The sequence below is a fragment of the Acomys minous genome (assembly GCF_964271855.1).
Source record: "Acomys minous genome assembly, chromosome: 6".
Classification (NCBI taxonomy): domain Eukaryota; kingdom Metazoa; phylum Chordata; class Mammalia; order Rodentia; family Muridae; genus Acomys; species Acomys minous.
Genome location: NC_140487.1, coordinates 102,844,591 through 102,872,581, shown reverse-complemented (window position 1 = coordinate 102,872,581; position 27,991 = coordinate 102,844,591). Strand labels below are relative to the sequence as shown.

General features: G+C 43.0%; 1 protein-coding gene across 13 annotated transcripts; it reads left to right on the top strand.

Moving 5' to 3' along the window:
• The first annotated feature begins 679 nt into the window (after positions 1 to 679).
• ZMYM1 (zinc finger MYM-type containing 1) lies at positions 680 to 23,382 on the top strand. Of its 13 annotated transcripts, none has more exons than XM_084784468.1 (10): positions 680 to 834; positions 2,083 to 2,224; positions 3,996 to 4,047; positions 7,401 to 7,549; positions 7,964 to 8,210; positions 14,005 to 14,179; positions 18,923 to 19,073; positions 19,512 to 19,646; positions 19,786 to 19,823; positions 21,036 to 23,382. In XM_084784468.1, the coding sequence occupies exons 5-10, from the start codon at positions 8,017 to 8,019 to the stop codon at positions 23,331 to 23,333; spliced, it is 2,991 nt and encodes a 996-aa protein (XP_084640594.1). In that variant the 5' UTR covers positions 680 to 834; positions 2,083 to 2,224; positions 3,996 to 4,047; positions 7,401 to 7,549; positions 7,964 to 8,016; the 3' UTR covers positions 23,334 to 23,382. The 13 variants fall into 13 exon arrangements, with proteins under 13 accessions (XP_084640594.1, XP_084640591.1, XP_084640598.1 ...); XM_084784465.1 differs by having other exon boundaries at positions 7,395 to 7,549; XM_084784472.1 differs by lacking the exon at positions 3,996 to 4,047.
• The last annotated feature ends 4,609 nt before the right edge of the window (positions 23,383 to 27,991 follow it).

Genomic DNA, 27,991 nt, shown 5'->3' with positions numbered 1-27,991 from the left:
AATAATAAAAAACAAAAGAGAGGGGGGGGGGTAGAGCAAATTGGGGGATGCTGTGGCACACGCCTTTAATTCCAGCACTCAGAAGGCAGAAATAGGCAGATCTCTGTGAGTTCTGGGCACACAATGAGACTCTGTCTCAAAAGAGGGAAGGAAGGAAAAAAGGAAGGAAGGAAGGAAGGAAGGAAGGAAGAAAAGCCAGGCATGGTGGCACACACCTTTAGTTCCGGTGCTCAGTAGGCAGAGGCAGGAGAATCTCAGAGTTTGTGGTCAGCCTGGTCTATATAGTGAGTTTCAGGACAACCAGAGCCACCCAGAGAAACCCTTCCTTCAAATAAATAAATAAATAAATAAATAAATAAATAAATAAAAGTTTGTGGGGACCCATGCCAAATTCTGTCTGCCATGTCAGAAATCCTGTGCTTAGGCTGTATGCTGTGACCTTCGAGTTGCTGACCTTTACCTCACCACGAGGTCTTGTGTTCTAGGCTATCCTTGGACTAAGTGCCTTTGAAAGAAGTAGACCCAGAGGATCTAGAAAGTTCTTACAAGGAACTACTCAGAGAACTAGGAAGTTCTACAGGGAGCGATTTGGGCTATTGCATTCTTGCCCAGGGGCTAGGGTGAGTGAGATAAGAATAGATCCTATTGGCCTTGCCCTATAGATGTTCCTGCTAGTCGGCAATAAAGTGAATCTTGATCAGAAATTTCTCGCGGCTCTGTATCCTGCTTCCAGTGCTCACTCCCTCTTTCAGGTGAACCCTGATTCGATTTTTCCTGCGGGCTGTGACCCGACAAAAATTAAGCTCAAAGAAATGATTGAATAAATTATTAAACGTATGTATATTTTATTTTATTATTATGACTTGAAATAATCGAAATTATCTGCCCTTACACTTTTTTGAGAAAGCGTCTTTTATCCTCTTCCTGTTGAGCCATCTCACCAGCTCCCCTTGTTTCTTTCTTTTTTTTCTTTTTTTTTCTTCTTCTTTTTTTTTTTTTTTTTGTTTTTTCAGACAGGGTTTCTCTGTGTAGCCTTGGCTATCCTGGACTCCCTTTGTAGACCAGGCTGGCCTCGAACTCACAACGATCCGCCTGCCTCTGCCTCCCAAGTGCTGGGATTAAAGGCCACCCCTTGTTTCTTTAGCTGTGCCCTCTGTCCCTACTTTCTCATTCCTCTTTTTCTGAAACTGTATTTAAAACCATGTTTTTTGTTTTGATTTGTTTTGTTTTTCTTTTAGATGTATTTATTTATTCTTATGTATACAGTGCTCTACCTGCATGTACACCTGCAGGCCGGAAGAGGGACATCAGATCTCATTACAGATGGTTGTGAGCCGCCATGTGGTTGCTGGGAATTGAACTCAATCCCTCTGGAAGAGCAGGCAGAACTCTTAAATACTGAGCCATCTTTCCAGCCCGATTTGTTTTGATTTTTTTCAAGACAGAGTTTCTCTGTAGCTTTGGCTGTCCCTCACTTTGTAGACCAGGCTGGCCTCGAACTCACAGAGATTTACCTGCCTCTGCCTCCTGAGTGCTGGGATTTCAGGCCCGCGCCACCACGCCCAGCCAACTACCATGTTTTTTAAGTTGTAACTCAAAAGCTGAGTCACTAATGTTGCAATAGCCTTTAAATGTAAAAAAAAAAAATGTACGCATAAATATTTGTTTATTGCATTTGTGTGCACAATGCAGAGGTCGGAGGGTAATTTGTAGGTGTCAGTTCTCATCGTCCACTCACTGGATTCCAGTGAACAGAACCTGCGGGACATATTTGGCAGTAAACGCCTTAAAAGGCTGTGTCATCTCATTGCCCCCAACCCCATCCCCACTTTTAAAAAAAAATTGATGTGGTAGGGTTTGCAAACAAGGCTGGCCTTGGATTTTTTTTTTTTTTTGTTTTGTTTTTTGAGACAGAGTCTCTCTGTGTAGCCTTGGCTGTCCTGGACTCACTTTGTAGACCAGGCTGGCCTCGAACTCACAGCGATCCGCCTGCCTCTGCCTCCCGAGTGCTGGGATTAAAGGCGTGCGCCACCACGCCCGGCACGGCCTTGGATTTTTTAACTTTATGTGTTACAATTACAGGCCTGTGCCGTTACTCCTGATTTACACGAGCCTCCAAGGACCCAAATCTGCCTACTGTGGTGACACATGCTCTTAATCCCACCACTTGGGAGGCTGAGGCAGGAGGATCTCTGTGAGTTCATAGACCAGCCTGGTCTGCATGGTGAGTTCCCGGACAGCAAGAACTACAAAGCGAGACCCTGTCTCAAAAAAAAAAAAAAAAAAAAAGGAAAGGTAAAAGAAAAAAACAAAAACAAAAACCCAAACGGGCAGCTAAAGGTGACTTCAGGGATAGCCTAAGGTTAAACCTTCTGAAGCTCCGCCCTGTCCACTTCCCCTGCACCAGGTGGGCTGCGCTGCGCATGCTCAGCCGCAAAGGCCTCCGGGAGAGGGGCGGAGCCTGCAGGGCTGTTCGCACTGCAAATCCTGAGAGGAATTTCCCGCCGCTGGTTGGAGGCGAGTTACCCGTCCTCGTGGAGCGGTTCAGGCTTACCTTTCCTGAGAGGCGGCGTTTCTCCCGTTCCGAGGAGAGTGGTGCTACAGGTGGGGCGCCCACAGTGTCAGGGTAGCCGTGACCCTAGCCTCCCAGGGTTCCTGGCGCTCTGGCCTCTGCGGCGAGTAAGTTTGGTGCGTTTGGTCTCTTTTTGCGGCTTTTTCCTCTAACTGTCTTCGAATTACACCTATGGCTCTCTTTCCATTAAGCAGTGTTGTTTTCAAATTTAAAGCCAACTGGACGCGGTGGCGCTCCTCTTTAATCCCAGCACTGGAGAGGTAGGGGGAGTTTTCGTGAGTTCGAAACCATCCAGGTCTATACAGTGAGTTCTATGCCCGCCAATGCTGCGTAGAGAGAGAGAGAGACCCGGTTTCAAAACCCAAGCGGCAAGTAGCTTTATCTGTAGGATTATGTGAGTGAAACTTGTAAGCCAGTGCGGATTGTGCTTTCCCATTCCTGTGATCCCAGCTGGGAGAGAGAGGCAATTGGATCTCTTGATTTATGGTGCTAAGTTCTAAGAAACACAGGGCTAAACCGGCGCCAACCACGCCTGTAAACCCAGAACCCGGGCAGGCAGAGACTGGTGGATCTGTACGAGTTCAAAGTTAAGCCTGGTCTACAAAGCCAGGCGACATAGGACAGTCAAGGCTACACAGAAAAACCCTGTCACCAAAAACCAGAAAAAGAAAGAAAGAAACCCAGGCCACACAGGGGAAACCCTGTTTCAAAAAAACCTAAAAGGATTGGTGCAAATCTGTAATCATCCCAGCCAATAATCTAACTGTATTAAATCCAGGTATCAGAAATGGCCATTTTGTGTTACTATTAGATGTTACTGCTTTGGAGGTAGCTAAATATTTAATACTTAATATATAATACAGTTAAGTATATCTCATAATTTTATTTATTTTTTATTTTATATATATATTTTTATTATTATTATTATTATTTTTTTTTTTTGGTTTTTTGAGACAGGGTTTCTCTGTGTAGCCTTGGCTGTCCTGGACTCGCTTTGTAGACCAGGCTGGCCTTGAACTCACCGTGATCCGCCTGCCTCTGCCTCCCGAGTACTGGGATTAAAGGCGTGCGCCACCACGCCTGGCTAATTTTATTATTTTTGTTTTCAGACAGTATCTTGCCATTTTGCTTAGTCTAATCTCTAGGAAATCTTCCAATCTCAACCTCCTGAGTGCTGGGATTACAGGCATGAACCACTACACGCAACGATTTTTGGGTTTTGTTTATTTGTTTGTTTTTTAGACAGGGTTTCTCTGTGCAGCCTTGGCTGTCCTGGACTTGCTTTATAGACCAGGCTGGACCCGAACTCAAAGAACTCCTCCTGCCTCTGCCTTCTCTAGTGCTGGGATTATAGTCATGCACCACCTTGCCTGGCTACACTCAACAATTTTATTACCTTTTCTCTCTTGCTGTTGTGTGACAGGACTTTCTTTCCTGTGAGGACAGGACACACTTCACATCAGATAAAGAGCCCTGTAAGTAACCCCTTACCCACTTCCTAAAGCTACTTTTGAGTTATTTACCTTTTAAGGAGCTTTCTAGTGGATCAATTTTTCTTTTTTTGTTTTTTGTTTTTTTGTTGTTTTTGTTTTTGAGACAGGGTCTCTCTGGGTTAGCTGTGGCTGTCCTGGACTCACTTTGTAGACCAGGCTGGCCTCGAACTCACAGCGATCCGCCTGCCTCTGCCTCCCAAGTGCTGGGATTAAAGGCGTGCGCCACCACGCCCGGCTTTCTTCTTCTTCTTCTTTTTTTTTTCTTTTTCTCTTGGTTTTTTTCGAGACAAGATTTTTCTATGTAACCTTGGCTGTCCTGAACTCACTTGTAGAGCAGGCTGGCCTTGAACTCACAGCAATCCGCCTGCCTCTGCCTCCCAAGTGCTGGGATCACTCACAGGCATGGGCTATCACTGCCAGGCTGAAATGTTTTAGCACACTCCCGTTCCGGTTTAACACAGTGGCCCCATTTCACTTGGTGTGTGCTCAAGTAGACCTTCAGCTTTTGTCTTCTTACCCCCACAGTCTGTACAGCATCCTAGCTGCTCAAGGTTCTGTGTAGTGACTTTGTGGATTTACAAATCTCTACTGGGGTTTTGGCCCCCTGCTTCACTTAGGGGAAATTGAGTCAGTCGTTGAATCTTTCAGTAAGCCTGTTACCTCTTTCCATACTTAAAGCTTCCTTAATTTTCCTTACAAGTGTTTTGACTTTAGTTTGGAAGACCTGACAATCTTCCATTAGATTTATTTCTGTATTTGGTGTTTGCTACTTCCCTCAGTGGTGGGATCAAACACAGTGCTCTACCATTGAATTTTTACCAATTGCATCCTATATTATATGAGTATGATATCATAGAAAATAGTTGTATTTCTTTAATTCCTTGTGTAAAGAAGTAGAAATAGGTTTGGTTTGGTTGTTTGTTTTCTGGAGCTGAGGATTAATCAAACACTCAGAGCCTCAATCTGCAACCCCTCAAGTTTTTAAATATTTACTTTGTTAAATTTATAGGTTCTTTTGGGTTTTCTGTATACACACAGTCATGAAATCTATGACAATTTTACATTAGTGTCTGTCTGTCTGTCTGTCTCTCTCTTTCTCTCTTCTTTTCCCCAAGACAGTAGTGTTTTGCTGTGTAGCCTTGGCTGTCCTAGAACTAGCTCTGTAGACCAGGCTGGCCTCGAACTCACAGATCCACCTGCCTCTATCTCCTGAGTGCTGGGATTATAGACATGCGCCACTGCAGCCCATCAGTCTTTTTTAAAATTCTGTTTGACTAAAATCTCTAGTACAAAATTGAAATGGTAAGAGAGAAAATTTTTTGGTTTGTTTTAGAGTCTCCTTAAGTAGCTCTAACCTGCAGCCAAGGCTGACCTTGAACTCATAGTGATGCCTCTGCCTGTCACGAACTGAGATGGCACCTGTGAGCCACCAAGCCTAGAAAGAACTTCTGTAATATAAACTAACTTACTCTTTTTTTTTTTTTTTTTTTTTTTTTTTTTGAGACAGGGTTTCTCTGTGTAGTCTTGGCTGTCCTAGACTCGCTTTATAGACCAGGCTGGCCTCGAACTCAACAGCGATCCGCCTGCTTCTGCCTCCCGAGTGCTGGGATTAAAGGCGTGCGCCACCACACCTGGCCCTGAACTAACTTACTCTTGTCTTTCACTCACTTTTTTGTTTGCTCATTTGTTCCTTGTGAGATAATATCTCACTTTGTAGTCCTGGCTGGCTGGCCTTAGACGCAATAGAGATCTGCCTGCCTATCTCCAAAGGAGACTAAAAATGTGGGCCACTGTTCCCTTCTAAAATACTTTTTATGAAGCTGTGATCGTTGTAATGTCTTGCTCTAGTCTATGAAGAGTACCTTTCCTGGCCCAGTGGTTATCTGAAGCCAGACGCAGTACCAAGCCATGTAGGGTTCATTTAAAGGCTGGGTGTTTGCCTACATGTATGTCTGTGCACCACGTGCCTGGTACCCAAGATGGGCTGAGTAGGGTGTCGGATCCTCAGGAACAAGTTATAGATGGTTGTGCGCTAATGTGTAGGTGCTAGAAACTGAACCCAGGTCTTCTGAAAGAGCCTCCAGTGCTCTTAACCTCTGAGCCATCTCTCCAGCTCCTCTTTGGTATCATTCTTATTTTTATTTATTTTTTAAATGATATTTTCTTATGTATACAATGTTTTGTCTGCATGTACGCTTGTGTGCCAGAAGAGGGCACCAGATCTCATTATAGATGGTTGTGAACCACGTGTGTTTGCTGGGAATTGAACTCAGGACTTTAGGGAAAGCAGCCAGTGCTCTTAACCACTGAGCCATCTCTCCAGCCCTGGTATCATTTTTAAATAAAAAAAAAGTAACTTAGTAACAATACCATAATAGTCAATCAGATAACCCATAGAAGGATGTACAGTTTGGCACACAGTTTAAAACTTAAGAATTGCTTTTCTCCAGTCCTTGGGATGCAGAGGCAGGGAGATCTCTGTGAGTTCCAGGACACCCAGAGATTCAATGAGAACTTTATTTTTTGAAAAAAGAAAGAGCACTTGGGAGGCAGAGGCAGGTGGATCGCTATGAGTTTGAGGCCAGCCTGGTCTACAAAGTGAGTCCAGGACAGCCAAGGCTACACAGAGAAATCCTGTCTGGAAAAACCAAAAAAAGAAAAGAAAAAAAAGAAAAGGGGCCTGGGGGCTTTGTTATCTCTGAAAATTTCCAGTTCATATTTTTGGACTGCGATTCACTGGTAGTAACTTAAACCAATAGTAAGAGATTACTGTGTTTTTGTCTGTCTGTTTTTGGTTTGGGGATGGGCAGTGGATTGAACCTGGGTATCATGTAGCTCACGGTTACCTTGTACTCCTGATTTTCCTTCCACTGACTTCCAAACTCTCCTATTTTTGGATTTGTTTTTTTAGATGTAAGGAGACTGTGTGTGAAAAGGAAAGGGGCCAATGAGATGGCTCAGAGGGTATAGACTCCAAGTCTGATAACCTGAGTCTGATCCTCAGGCTCTGCATGGTATAAGGAGAGCATAAACTCCCATAGGTTGTCCCGGTGCATGTGTTTCTACCTCCCCCCCCAACCCCCAACAAATAAATAAATAAATGCAACTAAGAGGGGGAAAAAACTTTATTGAGAACCTAGGAAAGTGGCTTGTTGATTATTAAATGTGTTTTAGACAAGCCTGACAGCCTGAGATTAATGCCCAGACCTAAGTGGTATAGGTCTGACAGACCATGTTCATGAATACAGCCTCCAACACACACACACACACACACTAATTATATACAATCGTCAAAACTCTTCTGACTTGTGTGTGTGTGCACCTGTGAGTTTCAGCACACCACATGTACGCAAGAGCCCAAGGAGGTCAGCAGAGGGATTGGATCTCTTGGAGCTGGAGCTGCAGGTGCTGGGAACTGAACCCAGGTCTTCTTTAAGAACAACAATGCTCCCTTAACCAGTGAGCCATCTTTCCAGTCCTAAATGTAAGTTTTAAAATATTTTTTTTAATTGGGGGATAATGGGTGAAAGGGGACAATAGCACACCATAACTTGGAGTTCACCCAGCAAGCTTTAGCGTAGCTTGTCATTTCCTGTCAAGTTGGCCAATTTCCTTGAGTACATTGTGCACATTATAGATATTTTCTAATTTTCTATTTTAGGAGTATTATCAAACCCAACAACCCAAAATTCAAGATAAAAGAAACTACATTTTCAGACAGTGGTGATAGAATTAATCATGACTTTTCTTGATCAATAAAATAGCCACATTAGGCCACTTCCTAAACTCGCCTTTGGATATTATGCCATTGTGGTGTGGGTGTCACATCCAGAAGTAACCTCTGAAGAGAAAGGTGCACATAGATGTAAACGACAACTGTCTTTTCTTCCTGTCCTAGCTCTAAAGCTCCACAGTTGACTGCCTTCTCTCGTATCACCTGGCGTGAATAAAATGCTTCCTGCAGCTCCAGCCAAGGCTGTTGAGCTTTCCTGCTGTGGTTGTAAAAAAGTTCTTCGGAAGGGACAGACAGCATTTCAGAAGAAAGGAGCCCCTGATCTTTTCTGCTCTCAGCAATGCATAGGTAACCACGTATCACCTGCCTTCTCAGTAGTTCCTCTCAAGAGAACATGCTTAAACTGCTCAAGGTAGGTCATTCTGAAGGGCGCCTTTTCTTTTCTTTCTTTTCTCTCATTTCTTTCTTTCTTTTAAATAAAGATTTATTATATATACAGTGTTCTGCCCACATGTACACCTGCAGGCCAGAAGAAGACACTAGATCCCATTATAGGTGGTTGTGAGCCACCATGTGGTTGCTGGAAATTAAACTCAGGACCTTTGGAAGAGCAGCCAGGACTCTTAACCTCTGAGCCACCTCTCCAGCCTTAAACAGTGCCTTTTCTTTTGCTGTACAGATCTTGGTCAGAGTGTTGGTTATAATTTTTAGGATCGCTCAGAAGTAGTTTTGGTTGTTGAGGGGTTTACAGATATTACATGGAGCAGTGGAGAAGCAGTGAGAATTTCTTCATTAACATTTGTTTTGCTAAATAAATGTGACAGTTGTGAGCATTAAATCATGTTTTCTATGCTCAGAATATGGATATGTTACATTACATACACTTTTTTTTTTTCTTTTTTTTTTTTCAGTCATGAAGGAACTCATTCTCAAGATTGTGTTCTCTCGCTTGCTTCCAATTCCCTTGGAGTTTTTTTTTTTTTTTTTTTTTTTTTTTTTTTTTTCTTCTTCTTCTTCTTCTTCTTCTTCTTCTTCTTCTTCTTCTTCTTCTTCTTCTTCTTCTTCTTCTTCTTCCTTTTTTCGTTGTTTTAAGATAGGGTCTCACCGTGTAACCTTTGCCTGAAGAGCAGACTCACAAAGACCCTCCTGCCTCTGCCTTCCAAGTGCTGAGACTGCAGTGTGCCACCACACTGGACTGCCTATACTTATTTTTTTTTTTTTTAAGATTTATTTATCATTGAATGGTTGATTAAAAAAAAAAACCAATGGGGAAAAAAAAAGGTTTAATCATGTGCACAGTGTTCTGCCTGCATGCATGCCTGCACACCAGAAGAAAGCATCAGATCACATTATGGTCATGAGCCACCATGTAGTTGCTGGGAAGTGAACTCAGGACCTCTGGAAGAGCAGTCAGTACTTTTAACCTCTGAGCCATCTCTCCAACCCACCTAAAAGATTGCTTCAGTTACTTGGCTGGTGCTTCCAATGTTGTCTTTTGTTTCAGATCCTGTTTTCTGGAACTACTTAACTATCTTTGCTTTTACTTTTCTTTCTTTTCTTTTTTTCCCCCAATGATTTGTTTATTTTATTTGTTTGTTTGTTTGTTTTGGTTTTTCAAGACAGGATCTCTGTGTTAGCCTTGGTTATCCTGGAGTAGCTTTGTAGACCAGGCTGGCTTCAAACTCAGAGCGATCCTCCTGCCTCTGCCTCCCAAGTGCTGGGATAAAAGGTGTGCACCATCACACCCGGTGTTTATTTTATTTTTATTTTGTGTATTTTCTACTTGTATGTTTATGTACCACATGCATGCCGGGTGCCTCCAAAGGCCAGAAGTGGGTATTTGATCCCTTGAAGCTGGAGTTACAGATAGCTGTGAGTCACCCCATGGGTTGCTGGAAGTTGAACCCAGGTCCTCTGTAAGAGCTATCAGTGCTCCTGAGTGCTGCACCACCTTTCCAGCCCTCTCTTTGCTTTTTCAATCCTACAGTACTATGCTGTGTCTATTGCCAGTTTTCCTTTTGGCTATAGGTTACAGGGCACTCTCTTCAGCTTCCTTTCTCTTTCTGCAGAATCATAAGCCTAGAAGGGCATTAGAGACCACCCAATGCAGACCTTTTCTTTTGGTTTTGAGGGAACTGAGGCCTTGAGAAGTTAAGGCACTATGTTGCCATGGTTAGCATATACCCACTACGTTTCCTCAGCCCCAGCTTTGCTACATGTCACGGGCATTGAAAAAGACTAATTCGGCCAGGTGGTGGTGGCGCACGCCTTTAATCCCAGCACTTGGGAGGCGGAGGCTGGTGGATCGATGTGAGTTCAAGGCCAGCCTGGTCTACAAATTGAGTCCAGGTCAGCCAAGGCTACACAGAGAAACCCTGTCTCAAAAAACTAAAAAAAAAAAAAAGAAAAGAAAAGAAAAGAAAAAGACTAATTCAAGAAAGAATTTGTTGTTGCGTAAGTTGTTCTTTTAAGGTGTGACAATCAGGTATGAGGAGAAATAGGAGGCGACTTTGGCTTCCTCTGGGATAATATATATTAGAAATTGTGGGTGTGGGAAGGACTGTAAGCTTTGTCACAGGTGAAAGCAGTCTTGGCAGGCTTTACTCTTGGACACACCATGGATACTCCCTGAGATAGACTGGGTGGAGCCATCCTGGGCCTAAAATTCAAGAAGTGGACCTGGGGACCTGGACTATTGTTTTTCTAATCAACTCTCAATGGGAGAAGGAGACTGCCCCTTCACACGTGAGAGAGGCAGGCAGAGAGGAGAGAACAGCAGCAGGTTCAGACAGGGCTTGAGCACACATGGATCGGAAGGAGGATCAGCGAACTGGCCAGACCAGCGCGCAGGCCAGAGACACCTAGGGGCCCATCCCATAAAACGGATACTGGAGGCCGGGTGTGGTGGCGCACGCCTTTAATCCCAGCACTCGGGAGGCAGAGGCAGGCGGATCGCTGTGAGTTCGAGGCCAGCCTGGTCTACAAAGTGAGTCCAGGACAGCCATGGCTAACACAGAAAGACCCTGTCTCAAAAAAACAAAAAAAAGCAAAAAACAAAAAATAAAACGGATACCGGAAGGTGCACTCTTTTTGCCCTTTAACCTTTTTTCCTTCTTGTGTAAGCTAGTGGTGTTGTATAATAAAGTTTAATTGTTAAAAAACAGAGCCTACATGTGGGCTCACTGAAAGATGGTAGTAATGCTTAGAGGGAGAGACCCACCACTACTCACAGTAATAACTTGTCCTTTTGTTGATACTCTGTAGATGCGTTTTATTTTGCAGTATGAGTGTTTTTGCCTGCGTGTATATAGATGCCTGGAGGAATCAGAATAAGGTATTGTGTAAACCGACCTGTGGGTGCTGGGAATTGAACCCAGTTCCTCTAGAAGAGCAGCCAGTGTTCTTAACCACTGAGCCATCTCTAGAACTCCTTAAATTTGACATTCCAGCCCACCATGGTGGCGCACACCTTTAATCCCAGCATTTGAGAGGCAGAGGCAGGTGGATTGCTGTGAGTTTGAGGAAAGCATGGTCTACAAAGTGAGTCCAGGACAGCCATGGGTAACAGAGAGAAACCCTGTCTGATGGGGATAGGGGTACAGCGGCAGGAATTTTCACATTCTATAGCATCTTTTAGGTTTTGGAGACAGGGTTTCTCTGTATGTAGCCCTGGCTGTCCTGGAACTCATTCTGTAGAGCAGGCTGGCCTTGAGCTCACAGCGATCCTTCTGCTTCCTGAGTCCTGGAATTAAAAGCGTTCACCCTCATGCCCTGTTCAAGGCTTTTTTTTTTCTTTTTTCTTTTTTCTTAGCATGATTTAATATCTTTCATTAATATTTAATTTTTCTGCTTAACGAAGCAAAATTAAGGATAACTTTGAAGATGACGTTTAAAATATTATTACAAAGAGGAGACTTGTTATTGAAAAACTTAAGATATGTTTAAGAAGCATTATTTCCACACTTTAGTATTAGGAACAAAAAGAAATACTGAAGACAATCATACTGTTCCAAAATAGGCCTATTCACTAATGTTTAATATATTTACAGGCCAGTTCACATCTATGCTCAGATATTTTTAGCTGTGAGGGTCTTTCTAACATGAGTAGATTTTTTTACTTTTTTTTTTTTTTAGTCACCTGCTGGAGAGGTGGCTCAGTGGTTTAGAGCACTGGCTGTTCTTCCAGAGGTCCTGAGTTCAATTCCCAGCAACCACAGGGTGGCTCACAACCATCTGTATGGCATCTAGTGCCTTCTTCTAGCATGAAGGCTCTATATGCAGAGAAAGCACTCATATATGACAAGTGGGGGCGGGGTCACACTAAAATTAATCAGACCCAAAGATTATACAACTCAGTGAACTTGTGTACAGTTGGAGTAGCCATTGAAAACAGAAGCTGTGAACTCCCTATTGGTCTTATACTTTTTACTGTCCTGTGTGTGTGTGTGTGTGTTTGGTTTTTCAAGACAGGATTTCTCTGTGTAGCTTTGGCTGTCCTGGACTTTCTTTGAAGAACGGGCTGGCCGTGAACTCACAGATCTACCTGCCTCTGCCTCCCAGCACCACCACACCTGGCTCATATATTTTTATACGCTTATCTGCCACAGGGGGAAAATATTAGAGAGGTAGAATTAAAAAGTATTTCTAAATTCACCACCAATCTCATAAAAAACTAACTAACAAAGAAGAAGAAGGTGGCGCATGCCTGTAATCGCAGCACTCATGAGTCAGAGTCAGGTGCATCTCTGTGAATTTGAGGCCAACCTGGTCTACAAAGGGAGTCCAAGACAGCTAAGGCTACACAGAGAAACCCTGTCTCGAAGGAGGAAAAAAAAAAAACCAATACAAAACAAAACAAAAAAGCTTTCAAGTATTAAGAATTGATGAAGCTAGATACAGGTTTTTTGTTTTGTTTTGTTTTTTAATTTCTAATTTTTATTTAAAAGTTTGGTGTAAATACCGTGAGGTATTTTCCTTGAAATAGCAGCCTGCGGCTGGAGAAATGGTTCAGAGGTTAAGAGCACTGTCTGTTCTTCCAAAGGTCTTGTGTTCAATTCCCAGCAACCACATGGTGGCTCACAACCATCTATAATGAGATCTGGTGCCCTCTTGTGGAGTGCAGGCACACATGAGGGCAGAATACTGTATAAATAATAAATAAATTAAAAGAAAGAAAGAGATAGCAGCCTTTCTTCATTTTCCAGAAAATATCTGCCTAGGTCCCCTTCTAGACAGTAGTTTGGCATATATTCAAATGGAATATATTCAAATATATTCATGAAGAAGATGGCTACGGTTGTGACTCAAATTTCCTATGTAGACATTGTCTTGAGAGAGTTAAGAGCCTCTGATAGACAGGGTGGATACTTCATGGCCATGTCCCTTTTTATCACGGTGCTGATTAGTGTTCTGTCAGCTTGACACAGAACAAGGTCATCTGGGCAGAGGAACCTTAGGTGAGATATGCCTCCATCAGATTGGCCTGCAGACAAGGGCATTTTCCTGATCAGTGATTGAGCTTGGAGGGCCAACCCACTGGATGGTGCTGCCCTTGGGCAGGTGGTCCTGTGCTGCCTAGGAAAGCAGGCTAAGCAGGCTGTGGACAGCAACTACTAAGCATCGTTCCTCTGTTCTCTACTTCAGTCCTTGCCCTTACTTCAGTCAGTGATGGATTGTGACCCAGGAGCTGTACAGTGGAATACAACCATTTACTCCATGAGCTGCTTTTGGCCACAGTCTTTATCACAGCAGTAGAAACAAACTAGGACAGTTTTTAGATTTTTTTAAGATTTTGTGTGGGTGTGGGTGGGTGGGTGCATTGTCCCTGGGTTCTAGAAGAGGGCACTGGATCCAATGAAACAGGAATTACAGACAGTCATGAGCTGCCATCTGGGTGCTGGGGATTATCAAGGCTCCACTTAAACTAACTTTAAAATATTTTATTAACAACATGCTCAATTTCTAGAATACAATTGGCTTGTTTTATTTTATAGTAAATACATGGCAGAAGGATCCCAAGAACTCACTGCCCAACCAAACAGTGACTCTAGTTCCCAATTAAGTGAGAGACTGGGTCAGGACAATACAGAGGAACAAGAGGGAAAGATACCCAACACTTTGCTCTGTGCCCCTCCTGTGCGTACACACTCATAAGTTACTTCATATATTTATCCTTCTGTTAACAAGCATTTGTTGTTTATTTTTAGAGACATTTTAAATCTGAAGGATATGAAGAGTGTCCCATTGGAGGATAGTAGCTGTAACAAAAACTTTTGTAGCCAATCTTGTCTTTCATCATATGAAGAAAAAAGAAAGCCATGTGTTCCCGTATGTTCCGATAGCACTTTCTATAAGTGCAGCATGTGTCAGAAGACATCTACTGTAAGTTTCAATTATTTTTAACACCCGGAAGAATTCTAGTGATCTGGCTTAAATGTTGTTTGTTACTATTTCAGTCTTTGCAGCAATACCAACTTGTCAAATTTTCATTCTGCTGATGAGTTTCATTATGGAACTATATGCTCTATCCCACATACTTCAGGTGGAAGCACAGTGTCCTTACGTGAATAGTGCAAAGAATACCAGCGCATAGGAGCCAGTGAGCAGAAAGAACCGCTGTCCCATCAGTTAGCCTATGAATGGGTTTGGTATCATTGGAGAAGCCTCTGAGAGCAGAGAAGCTAGCTGTGCTCTAGTGGACTGAGTGAGATGCACACAATGACTGATATAATCCCTTTTTATGGAGTGAGACTAACATAGATCTTGATTGTTACGTGATGCTTTGTGATCTAGTAATACATGATCCCAGTGTGTGAGAGACAGAGGCAAGTGGATCTTTAAGGCCAGCCTGGCTACTTACCAAGGTCTAGGTCAGTCAGATACTGAAACACTTTTTTTTTTTTTTTTTTTAAAAAGGAGGTGAGCCGGGCGTGGTGGCGCACTCCTTTAATCCCAGCACTCGGGAGGCAGAGGCAGGCGGATCGCTGTGAGTTCGAGGCCAGCCTGGTCTACAAAGTGAGTCCAGGACAGCCAAGGCTACACAGAGAGACCCTGTCTCAAAAAACCAAAAAAAAAAAAAAAAAGGTGGAGGAGGAGGAGGAAAAGGAAGAAAAGGCAGGAGAGCCAGGTGTGGTGGTGCACACTGTAATCCTAGCAAGATGTAGGTGCAGGCTGACCTCTGCCTCTACCATAATTATAGGCATGAGCCATCACACTTGGCTGCTCACCCTGTTATTAAAACATACAGTGCAGGGCTGGAGAGATGCCTCAGTGGTTAAGAGCACCGTCTGCTCTTCCAAAGGTTCTGAGCTCAATTCCCAGCAACCACATGGTGGCTCACAAGCATCTGTAATGAAATCTGATGCCTTCTTCTGGCATGAAGGTGTATGTGCAGGCAGAACACTGTATACGTAATAAATAAATAAAAATCTTTAAAAAGCAAAAAGACAAACATAACTCCTGAAATGCCTCCTTTCACAGAGAAGGACTCCTTCCTCTGTGTGTGCTAGGGGCTAAACATAGGGTTTTATTCGTACTAAGAAAAAGCTCTACCACTGAGCTATAATTCCAGCTCTCACAGGAGCACTCTGTAGGCAGCACTCCAGCAGAGGAAGAGATTCTGATGGTACCAGTTTCATTGACAGTGTCATCCAGACAGAAAAAGCATCAGGGCACACTCAACTGTGGTTACCTAAAGAGTCTTTGGAGATCTCAGTTTCTTGATATTTTGATGTATTCAGTCTGAGTTATATGTATATGATATATGCATATACCATCATATGTAAAAAAATAAATAAGTCTATTTATTTGTTTTGTTGGTGGTTGTTTTCATGGTGGAGCTTCTCTGTGTGGCCCTAGGTGTCCTGAAACTCACTCTGTAGACCAGGCTAGCCTCAAAGTAGATCTGCCTGCCTCTGCTTCCCAAGTGTTGGGATTAACAGCATGTGTAACCACCTCCCGGTGGGTCTTTTTTTTTTTTTTTTTTTTTTTAATTTTTACTTAACTATTATATATACACTGCTCTGTCTACATATATAGCCACAGGCCAAAAGAGAGCATCAGATCACATTATAGATGGTTGTGAGCTACTATGTGGTTGCTGGGAATTGAACTCAGGACCTCTGGAAGTGCAGACAGTGCTCTTAACTACTGAGCCATCTCACGAGCCCCGGAGTCTTATATTCCCCACCCCCACCACCCCACCCACCCTGATTTTTTGAGACAAGGTTTCTCTGTGTAGCCTTGGCTGTCCTGGACGCACTTTGTAGACCAGGTGGGCCTCAAACTCACAGTGATCCGCCTGTCTCTGCCTCCCGAGTGCTAGGATTAAAGGCGTGCGCCACCGCACCCGGCTGAGTTTTATATTCTTTTTTTTTTTTAAAGATTTATTTATTTATTACATATACAATGTTCTGCCTGCATGTACACTTGCACACCAGAAGAGGTCACCAGATCTCATTATAGATGGTTGTGAGCTACCATGTGGTTGCTGGGAATTGAACTCAGGACCAGTGGAAGAGCAGACGGTGCTCTTCTTAACCACTGAGCCATCTCTCCAGCCCCAAGTCTTATGTTCTTAATGGCATTGGGAGGTAGGCTTAGCATTCCCATGAATTATAACTTGATTGAGGAGTAGTTGGTTTTTGTTGTTGTTGTTGTTGTTGTTGTTGTTGTTGTTCCTAGCAGTCTTACTCCATATAGAAATAATTCCCTTTTAACGAAAACGGGTCATTTTCCCATGGATCCCTTGCCCATTAGGGCTAGAATGAGATTGTCCCACAAGGTTTAGCCCTGGCTGTCCTGGAACTCACGCTGTAGACCAGGTTGGCCTCGAACTCACAGCGATCTGCCTGCCTCTGCCTTCCGAGTGCTGGGATTAAAGGTGTGTGCCACCACGCCTGGCCTTGTTCTTTCTTTTTTAAAAAATAATTTGTTTAGGAGTTGGAGAGCTAGCTCATCACTTAAAACCCAGGGGACCCAGTTCAGTTCTACCACCTATATGATGCTCAAAACCACCTATAACCCAAGGCCCAGGGATCTGGCACCATATTCTGGCCTCTGCAGTAACTGCATGCACATAGTACACTTTCATGCAGGCAGAACACTCACACATAAAATAAAGATAAAATAAATCTGACAACCTGAGTATAATCCTCAGGACCCACATGGTAGAAGGAGAGCATGAACTGATTCTGAAATTGTTCTCTGACCTTCACCTGCATGTGATATGACTGCATCCTCCCAGCTGCCCCCCCCCCCCACATACAAATAAATGAATACTATAACTTTTTTGTAGGATTTATTTGTTTCCTTTTTTTTTTTTTTTTTTTTTTTTTGGTTTTTTGGGTTTTTTTTTGTTTTGTTTTTTGGTTTTTCGAGACAGGGTTTCTCTGTGTAGCCTTGACTGTCCTGGACTCACTTTGTAGTCCAGGTTGGCCTCGAACTCACAGTGATCCACCTGCCTCTGTCTCCCGAGTGCTGGGATTAAAGGCGTGCACCACCACTGCCCGGCAGGATTTATTTGTTTCTATTTCTGTGCATGAATGTGTGCCTGAACATCTGCATGTGCACCACATGCCTGCAGATGTCCATGGATCCTAAAGAGGCTGTCCTATTCCTGGGACAGGAATCACAGGGAATTATGAGTGACTCAGCACAGATGCTGGGAAACTACCTTGGGTCTCCAGAAGAGCAGGGAGTGCTCTTAACTGCTGAGCCATCTCTCCAGCCCATTTCCTGTCTCTTTTTTTCTTTTTCAAGGCAGGGTTTCTCTATGTAGCCTTGGCTGTCCTGGACTCCCTTTGAGGACCAGGCTGCCTCTGCCTCCCGAGTGCTGGGATTAAATGCGTGCACCACCACGCCCGCCTCCTGGCTCTTTTATCAGTATTCTAGGCTCCACAGGGGGGGGGAAAAACTGTGTGTATTTTTAATTTCTTTGCACTGTGTACCAAAAGGCAGTCTGTCCACCATTAATTTCCATGATGTAGACAGACTAGATGGCAACCTCCCGGCTTACGGCCTTCCCTCTTTGTCCACTTCCTCTTCCTGATCTGCTACACTTGCTTCCTGTTCCTATGCTGCCTTCTCACAAAACATTCGTCGTGTTTCTTGTCTTGTTTTGCTTTGCTTTGTTTTAATTTTTTGAGATGGAGTCTCTTTGCGTATCCTTGGTTGTTTTAAAACTCACTTTTAGACCAGGCTGGCCTCGAATTTAGAGATATGTCTGCCTCTGCCACGCCAGCTTTTTTTTTTTCTTTTTCTTTTTTGAAATGGGGTCTCCTTGTGTAGCCCAGGCTGTCCTGGACTCACCTTGTAGACCAGGCTGGCCTTGAACTCATAGAGACCCACAGGCCTCTGCCTCCCGTGCTGGATTAATAGTGTGCATCACCACACAGATATGTATATTATGATTCATAACAGCAAAATGCAAGTTAAAAAGTAGCAACAAAGCTGGGTGTGGTGGCGCACGCCTTTAATCCCAGCACTCGGGAGGAAAAGAGGCAGGTGGATCGATGTGAGTTCAAGGTCTACAAAGGGAGTCCAGGACAGCCAAGGCTACACAGGGAAACCCTGTCTCGGAAAACCAAAAAAAAAAAAAAGAAGAAGTAGCAACAAGACAATTGTATGGTTGGGTTCACCACGGCGTGAAGAACTGTATCAAAGTTCACAGCATTAGGAAGATTGGGAACCTCTGGCCTAGAGGGACGCTTACCGCCCCAGTGTCTCACAGTAGATGTTAAGTCCCCTTTTCTTTCTCTCCAGCCCTGGTAGAAGGCATTCTTGAGCTCGTGTTCAAGGATGTAACGAGGAAAACACGGAAACTAACCTTGTGTTCTCGTTCAGCAGGCTTTAGTTGCCTAGGATAATCAACCTCTCTTTTCATTGCATTTGCATTATTACTAGAACCGTTGGTATTAAATGATGGGGTAGTTTTCAGATAAACTCATCAAGTTGCCTCACTCTGTTGTTGCAGCCTATACTCTGTTCTAGTTTTTAAGGAAGTATGAAGAATTGCTATTGTTTGTAATATTTCAGCTAGGAGCAGTTTCAGTATGCATGCTTAGTGTCTTTAGTATTGCATATGATATGCCAGAATTATGAATATTGTTTTTAATTTCTAAACAGAAACCACCAAGAATACTTAGATCCTTTCCTTGCGAATCACTGAAACTGTCAGATGAGACGATTGTGATTACTAATGACCTGGGACATGCAGAGGTTTTCTGCTCTGTTTGTTTTCCTTCATACAACAGTGCTGTGATGGAATCTTCTCCAGGTAATACCTCACAAAGCTGTACTAAGTACTGGAATAGAGCTACACACTTTGCTTTTAACGTACAACTGATTAAGTTCTATGGTAAAGTAACTTAGAATTCCAAGTGAGTGCTGGAGAAGTGCTGCTCAGTCCTGAGGACCCAAGTTCAGATCCTAGCACCCATATAACAACATGCACCTCACAAACAAAATAATCTTTATTTTTTTAAAAATCCAAACAGACTGCTAATGTAGCTCAGTTGTCAGAGTTCTTGCCTAGCTTGCCTGAAGCCCCAAGTCCAACGCCCACTGTGGCTCAGGCCAGGTGTGATAGCGCACTCTGAGTGCGTGGTGGGCAAGCACTCTCCCATTGATTGACAGCCCTCAACACAGAACCACTTACTATTAAAACAGTACTTTCTGCTGGATCATAACAAGAATTTTTGTTTATTTTTGTCAGTTAATGTTTCCGTGGCGCACAGTGTTCCAAAAGAGAATCTTTGTCCAAAAAAAGATCCAATTCCTGTTATAAGCAATATAATGTCATTAGTAAATGATCAAGTTGACCTGCTTGTGAACACTGATCTTTTACAAGGTAAACAAACATTTGACATAAACAATGTCTTGTCATATTGTTGAATTTGTTTGTCTGTTTCCTGGTATGAAAAAAGCTGCATGAGCTTATACTGTTAAAGTATGAGGTCATGAGTCTGTGCTTTAATTTATTTCAACAGGCACACTTCCTTCTGTACCTACAAATGTCATTACACACGTAAGTTTTATCCTAAATTTTTCAATCTTAAACAGATTTCATGTGTGTGTGTGTGTGTGCGCGCGCGTTCATTCATAGATATATTTTCATACACATATTTATGCTATAAAGTATTGTGGCTTGAGAGATGGATCAGCAATTAGGAGCTCAGACCTGGGTTCATTCCCAGCCACCCACATGGCAGCCTACAACCCTCTAACTCCAGATTCCAGAGGATCTGAGAAGCCCTCTATTGGCCTCTGCAGGCAATGGGCACACAAGTGGTGCACAGACATACATGTAGGCATAATACCCATACACAACTTTAAAAAGTAAAAATCAAAATTAAATTTAAAGTATTACTGTTTTCCTCTCAGTTTTTGTTTGTTTGTTTGTTTAAGGCAAGATCTCACTAAGTCACTGGCTGGCCTTAAATTCTGCCTCTGCCTCCAGTATGCAGAGAGTAAAGGTGAGTGCCAGCGTGCCCAGCTTCTTTTTGAGTGAATAATTCTAGTCATCTGAGTAGTAGAAGGGTTTTTTTGTTTTGTTTTTTTCAAGACAGGGTTTCTCTGTCTAGCCTTGGCTGTCCTGGCCTCACTTTTTAGACCAGGCTGGCCTCAAACTCACAGAGCCCTGCCTGCCTCCCAGAGTGTTGGGATTACAGGCCTGCACCACCATGCCCAGCTAATAGAAATTATTTTTTGCAGTTATAGACCTACAGCTCCCTTAAACATTTAGGGTTGAATCCAGATGGCAAATAATAATTGTTGGGCTGCAGAGATGGCTGAGAGTTAAGAGCACTGTCTACTCTTCCTGAAGTCCTGAGTTAAATTCCCAGCAACCACATGGTGGCTCGCAGCCATCTATAATGTGATCTGATGTTCTCTTCTGGCCTGCAGGTAGATTTAACACCTACATACATAAAATAAATAAATCTCTTAAGAAATAATAATTGTTGCTGGGTGTAAAGTGGCGCACACCTTCAATCCCTGCACTTGGGAGGCAGAGGCAGGTGGATCACTGTGAGTTCGAGGCCAGGCTGGTCTACAACCAAGGCTACACAGAGAAACCCTGCCTCAAAAAACCAAAATACTAATACTAATAATAATTGTTAATGTCACTCATAGAGAATCTTATGCTATAACTTGTCATTTTACTGTGCTACAACATAGATGTGTTTTGATATATATTTTTGTTGTTATTGTTGAAACTGTTACCATTTTTTGTCCTAAGAGCTCACCCAGTGACCCCAGTAGTGGTGTTGGTAATCGTGTGGAACAGCCAGACCTCCTCCCGTCTTCACCAATGGTCTGTGAGGGCGCAGCTGGTCCCAGTGCAGAAGTGCAGAGCAACAGTGAGTCAAACCAGGATGCTATATATAACATGGGATCTATGAAAGTAAATGACAGACCGTGTTATTCGAAGTCTACATCTACAGAACAAAACTTTAAAAAAGAGCCACATGACACTAGAAAATCTTGGCACCCAGGTTTTCAGCGTGTGAACACCAATATTAAGAATGAAATTGCTTTCTGCTACTCTTGCCACTTGTTCTACCAGAAAAGTTTTAGCTGCCAGAGAGACTCTTTTGCAACCCAAGGAACTACTGACTGGAAGAAAATGCTGGAAACATTCAGAAAGCATGAAGAAAGTGAAGTGCATTTAAAGTCACTGCAGTTTTGGAAGCAATACCAGTTTCTCCATGAAGTTCCATGTGAAGATTTGCCGGGTTATTCAAAGCATAGTGAGCGAAATAAAAGGTACCTAAAGTTCATCATTGAAAATATTTTATTTCTTGGAAAACAATGCTTGCTTTTAAAAGGAAATGACGAGTCCATTTCCTCTGTTAATAAAGGCAATTTTTTGGAATTACTGGAAATTAGAGCAAGAGATAAAGGAGAAGTGTTTCAGCTCATGAGTTCACAACTTGACTTCTATAGCAGTAAACAGGTCCAAGGGGAGATTATTGAAATAATACAGGCTGAAATGTTACAAGACATTGTGAGTGAGATCAAGGTCTCCTCAGCTTTTTCAATAATATGTGAGGAGATAACTGGTAGTGCCACCGAGCGACAACTTTCAGTGTGTGTGAGGTACCCACAAAAAACACCAAGTGCTGTCTTCATTAAAGAAAGGTTTCTGGGGTTTGTTACTGTTGAGGAGATGACTGGGGTCCATGTATACAGGCAAATCAAAGCTTACCTCCAGCAGATTGGAGTGGATTTTAATAAAATATGCGGCCAAGCCTATGACAGTGCCACAAATTTGAGGATAAAGTTTAATGAAGTTGTAACAGAAATCAGGAAGGAAGAGCCAAGAGCTTTGTACGTACATTGTTATGCACACTTTTTTGAATTAGCAGTAATTAGTTTTTGTAAAGAAGTAAAAGAACTCCGAAATACACTAACTACTCTAGGATCTTTGTTCAGTGCTGTCCATGTGTCTGGAGAAATGTTGGCAAGTTTACAAACCATGTGTAAGCTCAGTCAAAATAAAACTTGTAAAAAACACACCTCCCGGTCATGTTGGACAGCCCATGACCATTTGTTGCTGTCTGTGATGGAGTGCCTTCCTGAGATTGTGGAAGCCCTGGAGTCTGCGGCTCGCCAGTCCTCAGGCACAGCTGTGGCCAATGAACTCAGTGACTTGGTGGTGATGGTTACCAAGTTCGAATTCATATTTTGTTTGAAATGTCTTTATCGAATACTCAGTATTACAGGGATTCTTTCAAGAGAGTTTGAAAGTGAAACTGTAGACATCTTTTCTTTGTTTTCAAAAATAGAAGCAATTTTGGAATGTTTGTCTTCTGAAAAGAATGATACATATTTCAGAATGATCTGGGATGGAGCAGACGAAACATGTAAAAAAATAGCCAGCAAGGGTTTTGAGGTTGAAAAACCCTTTTTCCAAAAAAGAAGAAAAATTCAGGAAACAGTAGATCCTGGCAACTCAGAGCGTATGTTTTTTCTTACTTCAGCAGATGAATATTACAAAGTTAATATTTATTACCAAGCTTTGGATACTATATTAAAAAATTTAAAGTTATATTTTTCAGAGTCTGACTATTGCAAAATGAAACAAATTTCAGAGCTGTTATTGAAGTGGGATGAACCATTAAATGAAGCAACAGCCAAACACATCCAGGCATTCTATAAGCTTGACGCAGACATCATCCCAGAGCTCAGGTTTTACCGGCAGTATGCAAGTCTCAACTTCGTCACAGAGTGTGGCTCCATAAGCCTCACTGACCTTGGCTGTCTGTTCATTCAGCATGGTCTCCACAATAACATTCCCTGTATCTCAAAACTGTTACATATCGCTTTATCATGGCCAATTACTTCAGCAACTTGTGAGAAGTCATTTTCTGCACTGCCTCATCTTCGAACATACTTACTTCGTACCATGGGACAAGAGAAACTTAGCAGCCTGGCTCTGATGGCTGTTGAGCAAGAACTGGTAAATAAATTGATGGAGCCTGAAAGACTCAGTGGGCTTGTGGAAAAATTTATAAGTCAAATGAGAGATACATAAGACTTGCAACTTTGCCATTAATTAAAAGAATTCTGCAGTTTTATTGAAATCCTAGTTAAGCTTTGTTTCTTTGTTGTTGTTTTGAGATAGGGTCTTACTGTGTAGCCTAAGCTAGTGTTGAGTTTGTAAGCTCTAGTGACCCCCCCTCTTACCTAATTTTTGTCTATTAAAGTATTTCAGTTGACATTGTGTTAGGTAATGTCATGTAGGTAATTCTAGGGGCCTGGTACATGTAGGTAAATGTACATGTAACACACTTAATGAGCAACTGCTACATACCCAGTAGAGATCCAGCAAAGAATTAGAGGACTCTGGAGTCGAAAGGAATGTAGTTTTCTAATGTAGAAATCCAGTAAGAAGTCAGACATGGCCGGGCATGGTGGCGTACACCTTTAATCCCAACATTTGGGAGACAGAGTCAGGCAGATCTCTATGAGTTCAAGGCCAGCCTGGTTTACAAAGCGAGTCCAGGACAGTCAAGGCTACACAGAGAAACCCTGTCTAGAAACAAACCAACAAAAAGACCCTGGTACCAGCACAGAGTGCGTGGACAGGGCAGTGGCCACCCCTTAACATCTGTGTTAGCTTATTCCGGGAGGAAAGAGGGCAGGGCTGTAGGGAGAAGTTTAGCAAAGCCAGATTCAGCTTTGGTTCTGTCACCTGCCTGGCTCATTTAAAGAGTAAAGACAAGTTTAAGCTGGTAGCACCTGACCTTCACTCAGGAGCACGAAACTCATTCCAGGGTTTCAGAGAGCCCTCCGTCCCCTGCTCAGATCTCGGCTGTCCATTGCTTCTGAATTCTGGGCCCCCTGTAGCCATTATTTGGTCAGTCCTGCTCTCTTGATTGAAATCTCCAGGAAAAGCTGAAAGCAGAGGGAGTCAGCCCCCATGCCTTTGAGGCAGTTGTTAGAAGAGGGTCCCTTGGGTTGCTCTGTTCCAGAAGGGTCTAGTAGAGGGTGTCATTTCCTCTGTGTGACAGAGCAAAGCCTCCAAGACGGGAACCAATGCCATGGGAGCTACATGGCCCCTAGAAGTGCTCCGTGGTCTGTCTCCCCTTGGATCTCGTCTACTACTGAACTGCACCTGTGGTGCAAGGGCACCTCCAGCTCCGTGTCCTCAAGGTGGGTGTGAGATGGACAAAGCTTATTGGTTCCCTTTTCAGCCCCATCTTCATTGGCTGGGACCTTTTTATTACACCACAGCCCAGTTTGTGGGAAAAAAATCACTTGTATCTCCTAGGGTCTCTGCTGGAGGTCTCCTTGCCCTGTTACTAACCACCCACAGACTTTGTTGTATCTGGGATAAACATTAGAATAGTTATTTTCTAGAAATGCTTTGGTCTGGATTAAATCTTTGTAGAAAATAGCGATTGTTTTCTGTTATCACTAGAGTTGTTTTTCTGAAGGAATTTTTATAGTTTTTTTCATGACTTTGGTCATAAGATGGCCCTGGCACCCCTGGAATGTCTTGGCATTATTCAGTGCTGCAAACAGTGTACAATGAAGACTAAAGTTGCAGGGCTGTGATGTCTTTCATAGCAAACATTTAGATTAGGGGCTTGGAAGCTGGGCATGGTAGTGCACACCTTTAATAATCCCAATACTGGAAGCTGGAGAGATGGCTCAGAGGTTAAGAGCCCTGGTTGCTCTTCCAAAGATTCTGAGTTCAGTTCCCAGCAACCACGTGGTGGCTCATAGCCATCTATACTGAGATCTGATGCCCTCTTCTGGTGTGTGTGCAGGTGTACATGCAGGGAGAATACTGAGTACATAATAAATCTTTAAAAAAAAAATAGTAATCCCAATACTCAGGGAGGCAGAGACAGGTAGATGATGTGAGTTCGAGGAGGCCAGCCCGGTCTACAAAACAAGCTAAGGCTACATAGAGAAGCCCTATCTCATAAAGAAAGAAAGACTCCGGCCTTTGATTTGAAGAACTTATTTTACCCAAAAACTTTTGTGTAACAAGAAATATGCTTCTGCATGACATTTAGTCCAACGAGGCTGGATCTCCCTGTTGACAGCAAGGTCTTTTTTTTTTTTTAAGATTTATTATTTATACAATATTATGCCTGCATCCCAGAAGAGGGCACCAGATCTCATTATAGATGGTTGTGAGCCACCATGTGATTGCTAGGAATTGAACTCAGGACAGTGTTTTTAACCTCTGAGCCATCTCTCCAGTACCCTCCAGCAAGGTCTTAATTTATTTTCAAGAACACTGACACTGGGTGGTGGTGACACACACATTTAATCCTAGCACTCAAGAGGCAGAAGCAGGCAGATCTCTGAGTTTGAAGCCAGCCTGGTCTACACAGAGAAATCCCCCCCCCCTTTTTTTAATGTACAGGTGTTTTATCTACATATACCATGTACATGGTACATATACATGTACCATAATATCTATGTCTGGTGCTAGAGGACGCCGGAAGAAGGTGGTGGATCCCCTGAAACTATAGTTGCAGATGGCTCTCAGCAGCCATGAGGGTGCTCTGAATAGAAGAGTCCTCCGGAAAAGCACTCAGTGCTCTTAACCACTGAAGCATTTCTTCAGCTCCTTATGTGTGTGTTCAGACCTGAGCTTGATTCCTTGAAACAAAAGCAGTATGCAGTGGAGAGAACAAAAGGCGTCCTCTGACTTCTACATGTATTTATTTTTAAAAAAAGAAAAAAACTTTCTCTAAATGTTTTCATAGTACATTTATTTTTCTTGAAGTCTTGAAGGTTTCCTGAAGCCAGGCATGGTGGTACACACCTGTAATCCCAGCACTCAGGGAGGCAGAGGTAGGCAGACATTTGTGAGTTTGAGACCAACATGGTCTATAGAGTTCAGGGCAACCAGAGCTGTTACACAGAGTAATTGTCTCAGATCATATTCATGAATGATACATAATAGATTTGGTCTACTCATTTTATAAAGAATTTTAACGGAGTCCAGTAGAATGGTATCAGGCCTTCCTTCATCTAGTTCTCATTTTGCTTGAAAAATTTTAGCTGGAGAGGCTGTTAAAAATACTTTTATTCTTAAAAAATATTTTATTACTCATATTACATCTCACTTGTTAGCCCATCCCTTGTATCCTCCTATTCCTCCCTCCCTCCCACTTCCCCCCTACTCCCCTCCCCTATGACTGAGTGAAAGGGACCTCCTCCCCCTGTATATGCTCTTCTTGGTGACCTGCTATCCTTCCTCTGAGTGCCACCAGGCCTCCCCATCAAGGGGAGGTGATCAAAAATGGGGCACCGGAGTTTGTATGAAAGTCAGACCTCCCTCTCCACTCAACGGTGCAGAATGTCCTGTCCATCGGCTAGGTCTGGGCAGAGGTTCAAAGTTTACTACCTATACTTTCCTTGACTGGTGCCATAGTTTGAGCAGGACCCCAGGACCCAGATCCGCCCGTCATGTTCTTGTAGGTTCCCAAGACCCTCTGGACCCTTCTATTTCCCCATTCTCCCATGCTTCTCTCACCTAAAGTCCCAATAGGATGTCCTCCCCTCTGACCCACTTTCCTGTGCCCCTTGGGCTAGTGTCTCAGATATGAGTATATACCATTTGTCTCTTTTAGCTTCTGGGTGAACTCACATTATAATTTCTAGTTCAATCCATTTGTCCACAAATTTCGGGAATTCTTTGTTTTTAATAGCTGAATAGTATTCCATTGTGTAAATGTACCAGTTTCTTTATCCATTCTTCTACTGAGGGACACTTAGGCTGTTTCCATGTTCTGGCTATTATGAATAAGGCAGCTATGAACATGGTTGAACGTACGTCCCTGTTGTGTGGTAAAAATATTTTTATGTGTATGGTTTTGTACCTAGACAAGGTGTTTATGCATTGCCCACAGAGGCCACAAGAGGGCATAGGATCCCTGGAACTAGAGGAACAAATGATTGTTATGGAGGCGCTAAGCATCAAATTTAAGTCTTCAGGAAGAGCAGTTAGTACTCTTAACCACTGAGCCACCTCATCAGCCCCTCCCTCCTTGGTTTGTTTTTTAATAACTTACTTGGAGTCCAGAAGAGAGCATCATCTGACTTCCATGGGCACTGGGCACACATGACACATACATGCAAAGAAAATTCCCACACATAACTAAAACTAAGGTCCAGGTGAAGTGGCATACACATTTTATTCCAAACTTGGGAAGTAGAGACAGGTAAATCTGAGTTAGAGGCCAGCCTAGGGATAATATAAACAAACCAAGCTTTGGCACTCTTCATCCCTCCTTCTTGCATCTGGTTGGGCTTTTAACTGCTTTAATTTGCAAGATTCGCAAAGATCACTGGAAGCCTCTATGGGCTCTGGGAATGATCCCTCAGATGGTGTAATCTGAGGATGCAGACCTGAAAACCTGACTCTGCACTACAGTCATTAACTGCAGTTCACATCACAGCCCAAAGGCAATTGATGCTCTTGCAAAGAACCCATGCTTGGTTCAGAGTACTGGCAAGGTGGCTCACAATCCATAACTCTAGTGAACACAAGTTCCAACGGATCTGATGTCCTTTTCTTGCCTATAGTGGCACTGCATGCACCTTTTGCACATATACACAGGCATAACACTCATATACATAATAAGGATGGATGGATAAACTATACATAGACATTACCCAAAGCATTAGGAAATCAACTACAAAAGGGGATCAGATGTTAAGATG